The 17,013-nt window shown below is 45.5% G+C and overlaps 1 protein-coding gene across 4 annotated transcripts in view; it reads left to right on the plus strand.

Moving 5' to 3' along the window:
- abch1 (ATP-binding cassette, sub-family H, member 1) overlaps nucleotides 1-17,013 on the plus strand; it is an 80,161-nt gene that overhangs the window by 28,378 nt on the left and 34,770 nt on the right. For all 4 annotated transcript variants that reach the window (XM_082978709.1, XM_082978735.1, XM_082978728.1 and 1 more), the window contains one exon: nucleotides 13,763-13,943. In XM_082978709.1, coding sequence (XP_082834835.1) covers nucleotides 13,763-13,943 — 181 coding nt within the window. The remainder of the gene's footprint in view (nucleotides 1-13,762; nucleotides 13,944-17,013) is intronic.

The raw sequence follows: 17,013 nt of genomic DNA on the forward strand, positions 1-17,013 counted from the left end.
AACCCTTTATCACCACTAGACAACAGTCCTGCTAACAGTAGCCCTTTATCACCACTAGACAACAGTCCTGCTAACAGTAACCCTTTATCACCACTAGACAACAGTCCTGCTAACAGTAACCCTTTATCACTACTAGACAACAGTCCTGCTAACAGTAGCCCTTTATCACCACTAGACAACAGTCCTGCTAACAGTAGCCCTTTATCACCACTAGACAACAGTCCTGCTAACAGTAACCCTTTATCACCACTAGACAACAGTCCTGCTAACAGTAGCCCTTTATCACCACTAGACAACAGTCCTGCTAACAGTAACTCTTTATCACCACTAGACAACAGTCCTGCTAACAGTAACCCTTTATCACCACTAGACAACAGTCCTGCTAACAGTAACCATTTATCACCACTAGACAACAGTCCTGCTAACAGTAACCCTTTATCACCACTAGACAACAGTCCTGCTAACAGTAACACTTTATCACCACTAGACAACAGTCCTGCTAACAGTAGCCCTTTATCACCACTAGACAACAGTCCTGCTAACAGTAACCCTTTATCACCACTAGACAACAGTCCTGCTAACAGTAACTCTTTATCACCACTAGACAACAGTCCTACTAACAGTAACCCTTTATCACCACTAGACAACAGTCCTGCTAACAGTAGCTCTTTATCACCACTAGACAACAGTCCTACTAACAGTAACCCTTTATCACCACTAGACAACAGTCCTGCTAACAGTAACTCTTTATCACCACTAGACAACAGTCCTGCTAACAGTAACTCTTTATCACCACTAGACAACAGTCCTGCTAACAGTAACCCTTTATCACCACTAGACAACAGTCCTGCTAACAGTAGCCCTTTATCACCACTAGACAACAGTCCTGCTAACAGTAACCCTTTATCACCACTAGACAACAGTCCTGCTAACAGTAACCCTTTATCACCACTAGACAACAGTCCTGCTAACAGTAACCCTTTATCACCACTAGACAACAGTCCTGCTAACAGTAACTCTTTATCACCACTAGACAACAGTCCTACTAACAGTAACCCTTTATCACCACTAGACAACAGTCCTGCTAACAGTAACTCTTTATCACCACTAGACAACAGTCCTGCTAACAGTAGCCCTTTATCACCACTAGACAACAGTCCTGCTAACAGTAACTCTTTATCACCACTAGACAACAGTCCTGCTAACAGTAACCCTTTATCACCACTAGACAACAGTCCTGCTAACAGTAACCCTTTATCACCACTAGACAACAGTCCTGCTAACAGTAACTCTTTATCACCACTAGACAACAGTCCTGCTAACAGTAGCCCTTTATCACCACTAGACAACAGTCCTGCTAACAGTAGCCCTTTATCACCACTAGACAACAGTCCTGCTAACAGTAGCCCTTTATCACCACTAGACAACAGTCCTGCTAACAGTAACCCTTTATCACCACTAGACAACAGTCCTGCTAACAGTAACCCTTTATCACCACTAGACAACAGTCCTGCTAACAGTAACTCTTTATCACCACTAGACAACAGTCCTGCTAACAGTAACCCTTTATCACCACTAGACAACAGTCCTGCTAACAGTAACCATTTATCACCACTAGACAACAGTCCTGCTAACAGTAACCCTTTATCACCACTAGACAACAGTCCTGCTAACAGTAACACTTTATCACCACTAGACAACAGTCCTGCTAACAGTAGCCCTTTATCACCACTAGACAACAGTCCTGCTAACAGTAACCCTTTATCACCACTAGACAACAGTCCTGCTAACAGTAACCCTTTATCACCACTAGACAACAGTCCTGCTAACAGTAACTCTTTATCACCACTAGACAACAGTCCTGCTAACAGTAACCCTTTATCACCACTAGACAACAGTCCTGCTAACAGTAACCCTTTATCACCACTAGACAACAGTCCTGCTAACAGTAACACTTTATCACCACTAGACAACAGTCCTGCTAACAGTAACTCTTTATCACCACTAGACAACAGTCCTGCTAACAGTAACTCTTTATCACCACTAGACAACAGTCCTGCTAACAGTAACTCTTTATCACCACTAGACCACAGTCCTGCTAACAGTAACTCTTTATCACCACTAGACAACAGTCCTACTAACAGTAACCCTTTATCACCACTAGACAACAGTCCTGCTAACAGTAGCTCTTTATCACCACTAGACAACAGTCCTACTAACAGTAACCCTTTATCACCACTAGACAACAGTCCTGCTAACAGTAACTCTTTATCACCACTAGACAACAGTCCTGCTAACAGTAACTCTTTATCACCACTAGACAACAGTCCTGCTAACAGTAACCCTTTATCACCACTAGACAACAGTCCTGCTAACAGTAGCCCTTTATCACCACTAGACAACAGTCCTGCTAACAGTAACCCTTTATCACCACTAGACAACAGTCCTGCTAACAGTAACCCTTTATCACCACTAGACAACAGTCCTGCTAACAGTAACCCTTTATCACCACTAGACAACAGTCCTGCTAACAGTAACTCTTTATCACCACTAGACAACAGTCCTACTAACAGTAACCCTTTATCACCACTAGACAACAGTCCTGCTAACAGTAACTCTTTATCACCACTAGACAACAGTCCTGCTAACAGTAGCCCTTTATCACCACTAGACAACAGTCCTGCTAACAGTAACTCTTTATCACCACTAGACAACAGTCCTGCTAACAGTAACCCTTTATCACCACTAGACAACAGTCCTGCTAACAGTAACCCTTTATCACCACTAGACAACAGTCCTGCTAACAGTAACTCTTTATCACCACTAGACAACAGTCCTGCTAACAGTAGCCCTTTATCACCACTAGACAACAGTCCTGCTAACAGTAGCCCTTTATCACCACTAGACAACAGTCCTGCTAACAGTAGCCCTTTATCACCACTAGACAACAGTCCTGCTAACAGTAACCCTTTATCACCACTAGACAACAGTCCTGCTAACAGTAACCCTTTATCACCACTAGACAACAGTCCTGCTAACAGTAACTCTTTATCACCACTAGACAACAGTCCTGCTAACAGTAACCCTTTATCACTACTAGACAACAGTCCTGCTAACAGTAACTCTTTATCACCACTAGACAACAGTCCTGCTAACAGTAGCCCTTTATCACCACTAGACAACAGTCCTGCTAACAGTAACCCTTTATCACCACTAGACAACAGTCCTGCTAACAGTAACCCTTTATCACCACTAGACAACAGTCCTGCTAACAGTAACCCTTTATCACCACTAGACAACAGTCCTGCTAACAGTAACACTTTATCACCACTAGACAACAGTCCTGCTAACAGTAACTCTTTATCACCACTAGACAACAGTCCTGCTAACAGTAACTCTTTATCACCACTAGACAACAGTCCTGCTAACAGTAACTCTTTATCACCACTAGACCACAGTCCTGCTAACAGTAACTCTTTATCACCACTAGACAACAGTCCTACTAACAGTAACCCTTTATCACCACTAGACAACAGTCCTGCTAACAGTAGCTCTTTATCACCACTAGACAACAGTCCTACTAACAGTAACCCTTTATCACCACTAGACAACAGTCCTGCTAACAGTAACTCTTTATCACCACTAGACAACAGTCCTGCTAACAGTAACTCTTTATCACCACTAGACAACAGTCCTGCTAACAGTAACCCTTTATCACCACTAGACAACAGTCCTGCTAACAGTAGCCCTTTATCACCACTAGACAACAGTCCTGCTAACAGTAACCCTTTATCACCACTAGACAACAGTCCTGCTAACAGTAACCCTTTATCACCACTAGACAACAGTCCTGCTAACAGTAACCCTTTATCACCACTAGACAACAGTCCTGCTAACAGTAACTCTTTATCACCACTAGACAACAGTCCTACTAACAGTAACCCTTTATCACCACTAGACAACAGTCCTGCTAACAGTAACCCTTTATCACCACTAGACAACAGTCCTGCTAACAGTAGCCCTTTATCACCACTAGACAACAGTCCTGCTAACAGTAACTCTTTATCACCACTAGACAACAGTCCTGCTAACAGTAACCCTTTATCACCACTAGACAACAGTCCTGCTAACAGTAACCCTTTATCACCACTAGACAACAGTCCTGCTAACAGTAACTCTTTATCACCACTAGACAACAGTCCTGCTAACAGTAGCCCTTTATCACCACTAGACAACAGTCCTGCTAACAGTAGCCCTTTATCACCACTAGACAACAGTCCTGCTAACAGTAGCCCTTTATCACCACTAGACAACAGTCCTGCTAACAGTAACCCTTTATCACCACTAGACAACAGTCCTGCTAACAGTAACCCTTTATCACCACTAGACAACAGTCCTGCTAACAGTAACTCTTTATCACCACTAGACAACAGTCCTGCTAACAGTAACCCTTTATCACTACTAGACAACAGTCCTGCTAACAGTAACTCTTTATCACCACTAGACAACAGTCCTGCTAACAGTAGCCCTTTATCACCACTAGACAACAGTCCTGCTAACAGTAACCCTTTATCACCACTAGACAACAGTCCTGCTAACAGTAACTCTTTATCACCACTAGACAACAGTCCTACTAACAGTAGCCCTTTATCACCACTAGACAACAGTCCTGCTAACAGTAGCCCTTTATCACCACTAGACAACAGTCCTGCTAACAGTAACTCTTTATCACCACTAGACAACAGTCCTACTAACAGTAACCCTTTATCACCACTAGACAACAGTCCTGCTAACAGTAACTCTTTATCACCACTAGACAACAGTCCTACTAACAGTAACCCTTTATCACCACTAGACAACAGTCCTGATAACAGTAGCCCTTTATCACCACTAGACAACAGTCCTGCTAACAGTAACACTTTATCACCACTAGACAACAGTCCTGCTAACAGTAACGCTTTATCACCACTAGACCACAGTCCTGCTAACAGTAACTCTTTATCACCACTAGACAACAGTCCTACTAACAGTAACTCTTTATCACCACTAGACAACAGTCCTGCTAACAGTAACCCTTTATCACCACTAGACAACAGTCCTGCTAACAGTAGCCCTTTATCACCACTAGACAACAGTCCTGCTAACAGTAACCCTTTATCACCACTAGACAACAGTCCTGCTAACAGTAACCCTTTATCACCACTAGACAACAGTCCTGCTAACAGTAACTCTTTATCACCACTAGACAACAGTCCTGCTAACAGTAACTCTTTATCACCACTAGACAACAGTCCTGCTAACAGTAGCCCTTTATCACCACTAGACAACAGTCCTGCTAACAGTAACTCTTTATCACCACTAGACAACAGTCCTGCTAACAGTAACCCTTTATCACCACTAGACAACAGTCCTGCTAACAGTAACCCTTTATCACCACTAGACAACAGTCCTGCTAACAGTAACTCTTTATCACCACTAGACAACAGTCCTGCTAACAGTAACTCTTTATCACCACTAGACAACAGTCCTGCTAACAGTAGCCCTTTATCACTACTAGACAACAGTCCTGCTAACAGTAGCCCTTTATCACCACTAGACAACAGTCCTGCTAACAGTAACCCTTTATCACCACTAGACAACAGTCCTGCTAACAGTAGCCCTTTATCACTACTAGACAACAGTCCTACTAACAGTAACCCTTTATCACCACTAGACAACAGTCCTGCTAACAGTAACCCTTTATCACTACTAGACAACAGTCCTGCTAACAGTAACCCTTTATCACCACTAGACAACAGTCCTGCTAACAGTAACTCTTTATCACCACTAGACAACAGTCCTGCTAACAGTAACTCTTTATCACCACTAGACCACAGTCCTGCTAACAGTAACTCTTTATCACCACTAGACAACAGTCCTACTAACAGTAACCCTTTATCACCACTAGACAACAGTCCTGCTAACAGTAACCCTTTATCACCACTAGACAACAGTCCTGCTAACAGTAGCCCTTTATCACCACTAGACAACAGTCCTGCTAACAGTAACTCTTTATCACCACTAGACAACAGTCCTGCTAACAGTAACCCTTTATCACCACTAGACAACAGTCCTGCTAACAGTAACCCTTTATCACTACTAGACAACAGTCCTACTAACAGTAACCCTTTATCACCACTAGACAACAGTCCTGCTAACAGTAACCCTTTATCACCACTAGACAACAGTCCTGCTAACAGTAACTCTTTATCACCACTAGACAACAGTCCTGCTAACAGTAACCCTTTATCACCACTAGACAACAGTCCTGCTAACAGTAACCCTTTATCACCACTAGACAACAGTCCTGCTAACAGTAACCCTTTATCACCACTAGACAACAGTCCTGCTAACAGTAACCCTTTATCACCACTAGACAACAGTCCTGCTAACAGTAACCCTTTATCACCACTAGACAACAGTCCTGCTAACAGTAACCCTTTATCACCACTAGACAACAGTCCTGCTAACAGTAACCCTTTATCACCACTAGACAACAGTCCTGCTAACAGTAACCCTTTATCACCACTAGACAACAGTCCTGCTAACAGTAACCCTTTATCACCACTAGACAACAGTCCTGCTAACAGTAACCCTTTATCACCACTAGACAACAGTCCTGCTAACAGTAACCCTTTATCACCACTAGACAACAGTCCTGCTAACAGTAACCCTTTATCACCACTAGACAACAGTCCTGCTAACAGTAACCCTTTATCACCACTAGACAACAGTCCTGCTAACAGTAACCCTTTATCACCACTAGACAACAGTCCTCTTTATCACCACTAGACAACAGTCCTGCTAACAGTAACCCTTTATCACCACTAGACAACAGTCCTGCTAACAGTAGCCCTTTATCACCACTAGACAACAGTCCTGCTAACAGTAGCCCTTTATCACCACTAGACAACAGTCCTGCTAACAGTAACTCTTTATCACCACTAGACAACAGTCCTGCTAACAGTAGCCCTTTATCACCACTAGACAACAGTCCTGCTAACAGTAGCCCTTTATCACCACTAGACAACAGTCCTGCTAACAGTAACTCTTTATCACCACTAGACAACAGTCCTGCTAACAGTAACCCTTTATCACCACTAGACAACAGTCCTGCTAACAGTAACCCTTTATCACCACTAGACAACAGTCCTGCTAACAGTAACCCTTTATCACCACTAGACAACAGTCCTGCTAACAGTAACCCTTTATCACCACTAGACAACAGTCCTGCTAACAGTAACCCTTTATCACCACTAGACAACAGTCCTGCTAACAGTAACCCTTTATCACCACTAGACAACAGTCCTGCTAACAGTAACCCTTTATCACCACTAGACAACAGTCCTGCTAACAGTAACCCTTTATCACCACTAGACAACAGTCCTGCTAACAGTAACCCTTTATCACCACTAGACAACAGTCCTGCTAACAGTAACCCTTTATCACCACTAGACAACAGTCCTGCTAACAGTAACCCTTTATCACCACTAGACAACAGTCCTGCTAACAGTAACTCTTTATCACCACTAGACAACAGTCCTGCTAACAGTAACTCTTTATCACCACTAGACAACAGTCCTGCTAACAGTAACTCTTTATCACCACTAGACAACAGTCCTGCTAACAGTAACTCTTTATCACCACTAGACAACAGTCCTGCTAACAGTAACTCTTTATCACCACTAGACAACAGTCCTGCTAACAGTAACCCTTTATCACCACTAGACAACAGTCCTGCTAACAGTAGCCCTTTATCACCACTAGACAACAGTCCTGCTAACAGTAACCCTTTATCACCACTAGACAACAGTCCTGCTAACAGTAACCCTTTATCACTACTAGACAACAGTCCTGCTAACAGTAGCCCTTTATCACCACTAGACAACAGTCCTGCTAACAGTAGCCCTTTATCACCACTAGACAACAGTCCTGCTAACAGTAACCCTTTATCACCACTAGACAACAGTCCTGCTAACAGTAGCCCTTTATCACCACTAGACAACAGTCCTGCTAACAGTAACTCTTTATCACCACTAGACAACAGTCCTGCTAACAGTAACCCTTTATCACCACTAGACAACAGTCCTGCTAACAGTAACCATTTATCACCACTAGACAACAGTCCTGCTAACAGTAACCCTTTATCACCACTAGACAACAGTCCTGCTAACAGTAACACTTTATCACCACTAGACAACAGTCCTGCTAACAGTAGCCCTTTATCACCACTAGACAACAGTCCTGCTAACAGTAACCCTTTATCACCACTAGACAACAGTCCTGCTAACAGTAACCCTTTATCACCACTAGACAACAGTCCTGCTAACAGTAACTCTTTATCACCACTAGACAACAGTCCTACTAACAGTAACCCTTTATCACCACTAGACAACAGTCCTGCTAACAGTAGCTCTTTATCACCACTAGACAACAGTCCTACTAACAGTAACCCTTTATCACCACTAGACAACAGTCCTGCTAACAGTAACTCTTTATCACCACTAGACAACAGTCCTGCTAACAGTAACTCTTTATCACCACTAGACAACAGTCCTGCTAACAGTAACCCTTTATCACCACTAGACAACAGTCCTGCTAACAGTAGCCCTTTATCACCACTAGACAACAGTCCTGCTAACAGTAACCCTTTATCACCACTAGACAACAGTCCTGCTAACAGTAACCCTTTATCACCACTAGACAACAGTCCTGCTAACAGTAACCCTTTATCACCACTAGACAACAGTCCTGCTAACAGTAACTCTTTATCACCACTAGACAACAGTCCTGCTAACAGTAACCCTTTATCACCACTAGACAACAGTCCTGCTAACAGTAACTCTTTATCACCACTAGACAACAGTCCTGCTAACAGTAGCCCTTTATCACCACTAGACAACAGTCCTGCTAACAGTAACTCTTTATCACCACTAGACAACAGTCCTGCTAACAGTAACCCTTTATCACCACTAGACAACAGTCCTGCTAACAGTAACCCTTTATCACCACTAGACAACAGTCCTGCTAACAGTAACTCTTTATCACCACTAGACAACAGTCCTGCTAACAGTAGCCCTTTATCACCACTAGACAACAGTCCTGCTAACAGTAGCCCTTTATCACCACTAGACAACAGTCCTGCTAACAGTAGCCCTTTATCACCACTAGACAACAGTCCTGCTAACAGTAACCCTTTATCACCACTAGACAACAGTCCTGCTAACAGTAACCCTTTATCACCACTAGACAACAGTCCTGCTAACAGTAACTCTTTATCACCACTAGACAACAGTCCTGCTAACAGTAACCCTTTATCACCACTAGACAACAGTCCTGCTAACAGTAACCATTTATCACCACTAGACAACAGTCCTGCTAACAGTAACCCTTTATCACCACTAGACAACAGTCCTGCTAACAGTAACACTTTATCACCACTAGACAACAGTCCTGCTAACAGTAGCCCTTTATCACCACTAGACAACAGTCCTGCTAACAGTAACCCTTTATCACCACTAGACAACAGTCCTGCTAACAGTAACCCTTTATCACCACTAGACAACAGTCCTGCTAACAGTAACTCTTTATCACCACTAGACAACAGTCCTGCTAACAGTAACCCTTTATCACCACTAGACAACAGTCCTGCTAACAGTAACCCTTTATCACCACTAGACAACAGTCCTGCTAACAGTAACACTTTATCACCACTAGACAACAGTCCTGCTAACAGTAACTCTTTATCACCACTAGACAACAGTCCTGCTAACAGTAACTCTTTATCACCACTAGACAACAGTCCTGCTAACAGTAACTCTTTATCACCACTAGACCACAGTCCTGCTAACAGTAACTCTTTATCACCACTAGACAACAGTCCTACTAACAGTAACCCTTTATCACCACTAGACAACAGTCCTGCTAACAGTAGCTCTTTATCACCACTAGACAACAGTCCTACTAACAGTAACCCTTTATCACCACTAGACAACAGTCCTGCTAACAGTAACTCTTTATCACCACTAGACAACAGTCCTGCTAACAGTAACTCTTTATCACCACTAGACAACAGTCCTGCTAACAGTAACCCTTTATCACCACTAGACAACAGTCCTGCTAACAGTAGCCCTTTATCACCACTAGACAACAGTCCTGCTAACAGTAACCCTTTATCACCACTAGACAACAGTCCTGCTAACAGTAACCCTTTATCACCACTAGACAACAGTCCTGCTAACAGTAACCCTTTATCACCACTAGACAACAGTCCTGCTAACAGTAACTCTTTATCACCACTAGACAACAGTCCTACTAACAGTAACCCTTTATCACCACTAGACAACAGTCCTGCTAACAGTAACTCTTTATCACCACTAGACAACAGTCCTGCTAACAGTAGCCCTTTATCACCACTAGACAACAGTCCTGCTAACAGTAACTCTTTATCACCACTAGACAACAGTCCTGCTAACAGTAACCCTTTATCACCACTAGACAACAGTCCTGCTAACAGTAACCCTTTATCACCACTAGACAACAGTCCTGCTAACAGTAACTCTTTATCACCACTAGACAACAGTCCTGCTAACAGTAGCCCTTTATCACCACTAGACAACAGTCCTGCTAACAGTAGCCCTTTATCACCACTAGACAACAGTCCTGCTAACAGTAGCCCTTTATCACCACTAGACAACAGTCCTGCTAACAGTAACCCTTTATCACCACTAGACAACAGTCCTGCTAACAGTAACCCTTTATCACCACTAGACAACAGTCCTGCTAACAGTAACTCTTTATCACCACTAGACAACAGTCCTGCTAACAGTAACCCTTTATCACTACTAGACAACAGTCCTGCTAACAGTAACTCTTTATCACCACTAGACAACAGTCCTGCTAACAGTAGCCCTTTATCACCACTAGACAACAGTCCTGCTAACAGTAACTCTTTATCACCACTAGACAACAGTCCTGCTAACAGTAACCCTTTATCACCACTAGACAACAGTCCTGCTAACAGTAACCCTTTATCACCACTAGACAACAGTCCTGCTAACAGTAACACTTTATCACCACTAGACAACAGTCCTGCTAACAGTAACTCTTTATCACCACTAGACAACAGTCCTGCTAACAGTAACCCTTTATCACCACTAGACAACAGTCCTGCTAACAGTAACCCTTTATCACCACTAGACAACAGTCCTGCTAACAGTAACTCTTTATCACCACTAGACAACAGTCCTGCTAACAGTAACCCTTTATCACCACTAGACAACAGTCCTGCTAACAGTAGCCCTTTATCACCACTAGACAACAGTCCTGCTAACAGTAACCCTTTATCACCACTAGACAACAGTCCTGCTAACAGTAACCCTTTATCACCACTAGACAACAGTCCTGCTAACAGTAACCCTTTATCACCACTAGACAACAGTCCTGCTAACAGTAACTCTTTATCACCACTAGACAACAGTCCTGCTAACAGTAACCCCTTATCACCACTAGACAACAGTCCTGCTAACAGTAACTCTTTATCACCACTAGACAACAGTCCTGCTAACAGTAGCCCTTTATCACCACTAGACAACAGTCCTGCTAACAGTAACTCTTTATCACCACTAGACAACAGTCCTGCTAACAGTAACCCTTTATCACCACTAGACAACAGTCCTGCTAACAGTAACCCTTTATCACCACTAGACAACAGTCCTGCTAACAGTAACTCTTTATCACCACTAGACAACAGTCCTGCTAACAGTAGCCCTTTATCACCACTAGACAACAGTCCTGCTAACAGTAGCCCTTTATCACCACTAGACAACAGTCCTGCTAACAGTAGCCCTTTATCACCACTAGACAACAGTCCTGCTAACAGTAACCCTTTATCACCACTAGACAACAGTCCTGCTAACAGTAACCCTTTATCACCACTAGACAACAGTCCTGCTAACAGTAACTCTTTATCACCACTAGACAACAGTCCTGCTAACAGTAACCCTTTATCACTACTAGACAACAGTCCTGCTAACAGTAACTCTTTATCACCACTAGACAACAGTCCTGCTAACAGTAGCCCTTTATCACCACTAGACAACAGTCCTGCTAACAGTAACCCTTTATCACCACTAGACAACAGTCCTGCTAACAGTAACACTTTATCACCACTAGACAACAGTCCTGCTAACAGTAACTCTTTATCACCACTAGACAACAGTCCTGCTAACAGTAACCCTTTATCACCACTAGACAACAGTCCTGCTAACAGTAACTCTTTATCACCACTAGACAACAGTCCTGCTAACAGTAACTCTTTATCACCACTAGACAACAGTCCTGCTAACAGTAACCCTTTATCACCACTAGACAACAGTCCTGCTAACAGTAGCCCTTTATCACCACTAGACAACAGTCCTGCTAACAGTAACCCTTTATCACCACTAGACAACAGTCCTGCTAACAGTAACCCTTTATCACCACTAGACAACAGTCCTGCTAACAGTAACCCTTTATCACCACTAGACAACAGTCCTGCTAACAGTAACCCTTTATCACCACTAGACAACAGTCCTGCTAACAGTAACCCCTTATCACCACTAGACAACAGTCCTGCTAACAGTAACTCTTTATCACCACTAGACAACAGTCCTGCTAACAGTAGCCCTTTATCACCACTAGACAACAGTCCTGCTAACAGTAACTCTTTATCACCACTAGACAACAGTCCTGCTAACAGTAACCCTTTATCACCACTAGACAACAGTCCTGCTAACAGTAACCCTTTATCACCACTAGACAACAGTCCTGCTAACAGTAACTCTTTATCACCACTAGACAACAGTCCTGCTAACAGTAGCCCTTTATCACCACTAGACAACAGTCCTGCTAACAGTAGCCCTTTATCACCACTAGACAACAGTCCTGCTAACAGTAGCTTTTATCACCACTAGACAACAGTCCTGCTAACAGTAACCCTTTATCACCACTAGACAACAGTCCTGCTAACAGTAACCCTTTATCACCACTAGACAACAGTCCTGCTAACAGTAACTCTTTATCACCACTAGACAACAGTCCTGCTAACAGTAACCCTTTATCACTACTAGACAACAGTCCTGCTAACAGTAACTCTTTATCACCACTAGACAACAGTCCTGCTAACAGTAGCCCTTTATCACCACTAGACAACAGTCCTGCTAACAGTAACTCTTTATCACCACTAGACAACAGTCCTGCTAACAGTAACCCTTTATCACCACTAGACAACAGTCCTGCTAACAGTAACCCTTTATCACTACTAGACAACAGTCCTGCTAACAGTAACCCTTTATCACCACTAGACAACAGTCCTGCTAACAGTAACACTTTATCACCACTAGACAACAGTCCTGCTAACAGTAACCCTTTATCACCACTAGACAACAGTCCTGCTAACAGTAACCCTTTATCACTACTAGACAACAGTCCTGCTAACAGTAACCCTTTATCACCACTAGACAACAGCCCTGTAGGCAGTAGCCCTACATTGACCCTATTGCCTCCTACCATCCAATCACTGCAGACTTTGGAGACAGCTTTCCTCCAGCTATGTGAGACGTCTGACTGTGTTGACTGCTTTCTATGTTGACTGCTTTCTGTGTTGATCATATAAACCCTTGACTGATTGGGTGTTCAATTGACTGTTGTCTATCTCCTCTACTGCCCAATCCACCCACCGCAGACCCTGGAGAAAGCCTTCCTGCAGCTGTGTGAGACCTCAGACCAGGTGGGCTCCAAAGACAGCACCTCCCCTCTGGGCGGGGTACTAGACAGCAGCCAATTATTCGAGAGTGGCCGGGAAGAGAGTCAACCAATCCTGGGAGCCGGACCGGGACCAGTAGAAGAGCTGCCCAAATACTCAGGTAAATGTAGGGTTGTATGGACACTATACTGTATATACCCAGGTAAATGTAGGGTTGTATGGACACTACACTGTATATACTCAGGTAAATGTAGGGTTGTATGGACACTATACTGTATATACTCAGGTAAATGTAGGGTTGTATAGACACTATACTGTATATACTCAGGTAAATGTAGGGTTGTATGGACACTATACTGTATATACTCAGGTAAATGTAGGGTTGTATGGACACTATTCTGTATATTGTGGCAGACCAGGGGGTTTGGTCAAGATGTTTACCCAGATCAGACACGGACAGAGAAGGATTAGCTCAGTTTCAAGGGTGTTTATTTAAATAATAGTTAAAAAAAAGAAAAGGATAGGTCTCCCCCCTGAGACCCTCTCCGGGATACCATCTTTTGGGCTCCGGGTCTTGCTGTATCTTGTTTGGAACTCAAACTCAAATTCCCTCGTTTCCGCTCGGGCACTGTCTCCAACTACATCGAAGTCACCTTACTTCCTCCAGTCCCCCTTGTGTGCTGCCCTTCTGGCAGCTTCATGGGCCTTGCACAGCTGGTGAGGAATCCGCCCTTGATTACTCACCAGCTCCCAATCAGTCATGGCTGGGGAGCCCGTCGAGACCTGGCACGTCCAGCAGATGGAGCCATCGCCTCATGATTTACACTCCATCTGCTACCAGGCCTTGACGAGTCTCCCGCTGGTGGCTGACCTGCTGTATACCACCCCCCCCCCCCCCCCCCCCCCCCCTTAGCTCTGTTGGCGAGGGGACTGTCATCAGTGCAACGTAGGTCTCCCTTGTCGATAGGGCATCCGCGTTTCCATGCTTCGCCCCTGACCTGTGCACGAAAGAGAAGTGTTGAAGGGACAAGAACCACCTGGTGACCCGATCGTTCGTGTCCTTTCCCCTGGCCATCCAGACCAGGGGAGCATGGTCCGTGACCAGGGTGAAGTGGGTACCTAGCAGGTAATACTTGAGAGTGTCTAGCGCCCACTTCACGGCTAGACACTCTTTCTCAACGATAGAGTATTTATTTTCCCTCGGCATCAGCTTTCGGCTGATGTACATGATGGGGTGCTCCTCCCCCTCGTGTACCTGGGACAGAACGGCCCCTAGTCCCGTATCACATGCGTCCGTCTGGACCACCATCGGCACCTGGAAATCGGGCGTTACAAGAATCGGATGGGAGCACAGCGCTTCCTTCAGACTGTTGAACGCCGCTTCTGTCTCGTCAGTCCATTTCACTGTGTTCTGGAGGCGGGCCCTGGTTAGATCGGTGAGGGGGGAAGCTATAGCCGCAAAGTTGGGGATAAACCGGCTATAGTATCCTTCCAGTCCCAGGAAGGATTTGACCTGTGTCTTGGTGCGTGGAACGGGCCAGTCACGCACCCCGTGAACCTTCCTCTCCTGGGGTTTGACGTTCCCCCGTCCGATCAAATACCCCAGGTACTCCACCTCCTCGAACCCTAGCTTGCATTTCCTGGGGTTTGCAGTCAATCCGGCTTGTCTGAGCGCGTCCAGCACCGCCTGGAGGCGCGTCAGGTGCTCTTCCCAACCTTGGCTGTGGATGATGATATCATCCAGATATGCCACTGCGTACTGCTGGTGGGGTCGAAGCATTCTGTTCATCAGCCATTGGAATGTGGGCGGGGCTCCGTGTAGATCGAACGGGAGCACCCGGTACTGATACAACCCGTCTGGTGTCAAAAACGCCGTCTTCTCCCGGGAGGAGGCTGCCAAAGGTACCTGCCAATAACCTTTGGTCAGGTCAAGGGTGCTGATGTACCAGGCCTTTCCCAATCGGTCGATGAGCTCGTCCACCCTCGGCATGGGATATGCATCGAACAAGCTGATGTCGTTCACCCCCCGGAAATCGTTACAGAAGCGGAGGCTACCGTCCGGTTTGGGCACCAACACGATGGGGCTGCACCATACACTGTGGGACTCTTCCACGACCCCCATCCTCAGCATAGCCTCCACTTCCTGTTTCACGGCCTCCCTTCGGGCCTCCGGAATCCGATATGGCCTCTATCGTACCGTTTCCCCGGGCCGGGTACAGATGTGGTGTTCAATGAGGGTCGTGCGGCCCGGCTTCTCGGAGAAGTCCGATGTGTTCCGATCGACGAGCTCCCTGAGCTCTTGCTTCTGGGCCGGGTCGAGGTCCTCATTGCTCAGGACCTCTGCTGGTACCATTGGCGTCCTGGGTCCCGACCATAACACGGCCAAGGCTGTCCTCTCGTGTCACTTCTTCAACAGGTTCACGTGGTAAATCTTTTGGGGTTTCCGTCTCCCCGGTTGCCGTACATGGTAATTGACAGGTCCCAGCTTCTCGACCACCTCGTATGGTCCGTGCCATGTTGTCAGGAACTTACTTTCGGCCGTGGGGATCAAGACCAACACCCTGTCTCCCACCTGGAATTCTCGGGGCTGGGCTCCCCGATTGTAGACCTGGGCTTGGGCGCGTTGGGCCTTCTTCATATGTTCCCTCACAACTGGCCATATGGCTGTCATCCGCTCCCGCATAGTCTCCACGTGCTCTACCACGCTGCGTAAGGGGGTCGGTTGGGCTTCCCACACCTCCTTGGCGAGGTCCAGTAGGCCGCGTGGCCTCCTCCCATAGAGGAGTTCGAACGGGGAAAACCCAGTGGAGGACTGGGGTACTTCTCGGATTGAGAACATTAGGTGGGGTAGTAGCTGGTCCCAGTTCTTCCCATCCTGCTCGATGACCTTCCGCAGCATCTGTTTGAGCAGTCTTTACCAGGGGTCCCACTATGTCCATGGCGATGCGTTCAAAGGGCACCCCGATTATTGGCAGGGGACCAGAGGGTTTCGGAAGGGTGCTTTCGGGGCAGTGAGTAGACACTCTGGGCAGCTGCGACAGTAGTCTTCCACGGCCCTCCTCATCCCGGGCCAGTGGAACCGGGCGGCGATCCGTTCCCGGGTCTTCTCCATTCCCAGGTGCGCTCCCAACAGGTGGGTGTGGGCCAGCTGCAGGACGGTTCCCACGTACCGTCGGGGCAGCAACAATACCTCTCGACGTTCCCCCTGTTTGTGCGACACTTGATACAAA

The sequence above is a fragment of the Salmo salar genome, chromosome 01 (genome assembly GCF_965601325.2).
Source record: "Salmo salar chromosome 01, fSalSal1, whole genome shotgun sequence".
Classification (NCBI taxonomy): Eukaryota; Metazoa; Chordata; class Actinopteri; order Salmoniformes; family Salmonidae; genus Salmo; species Salmo salar.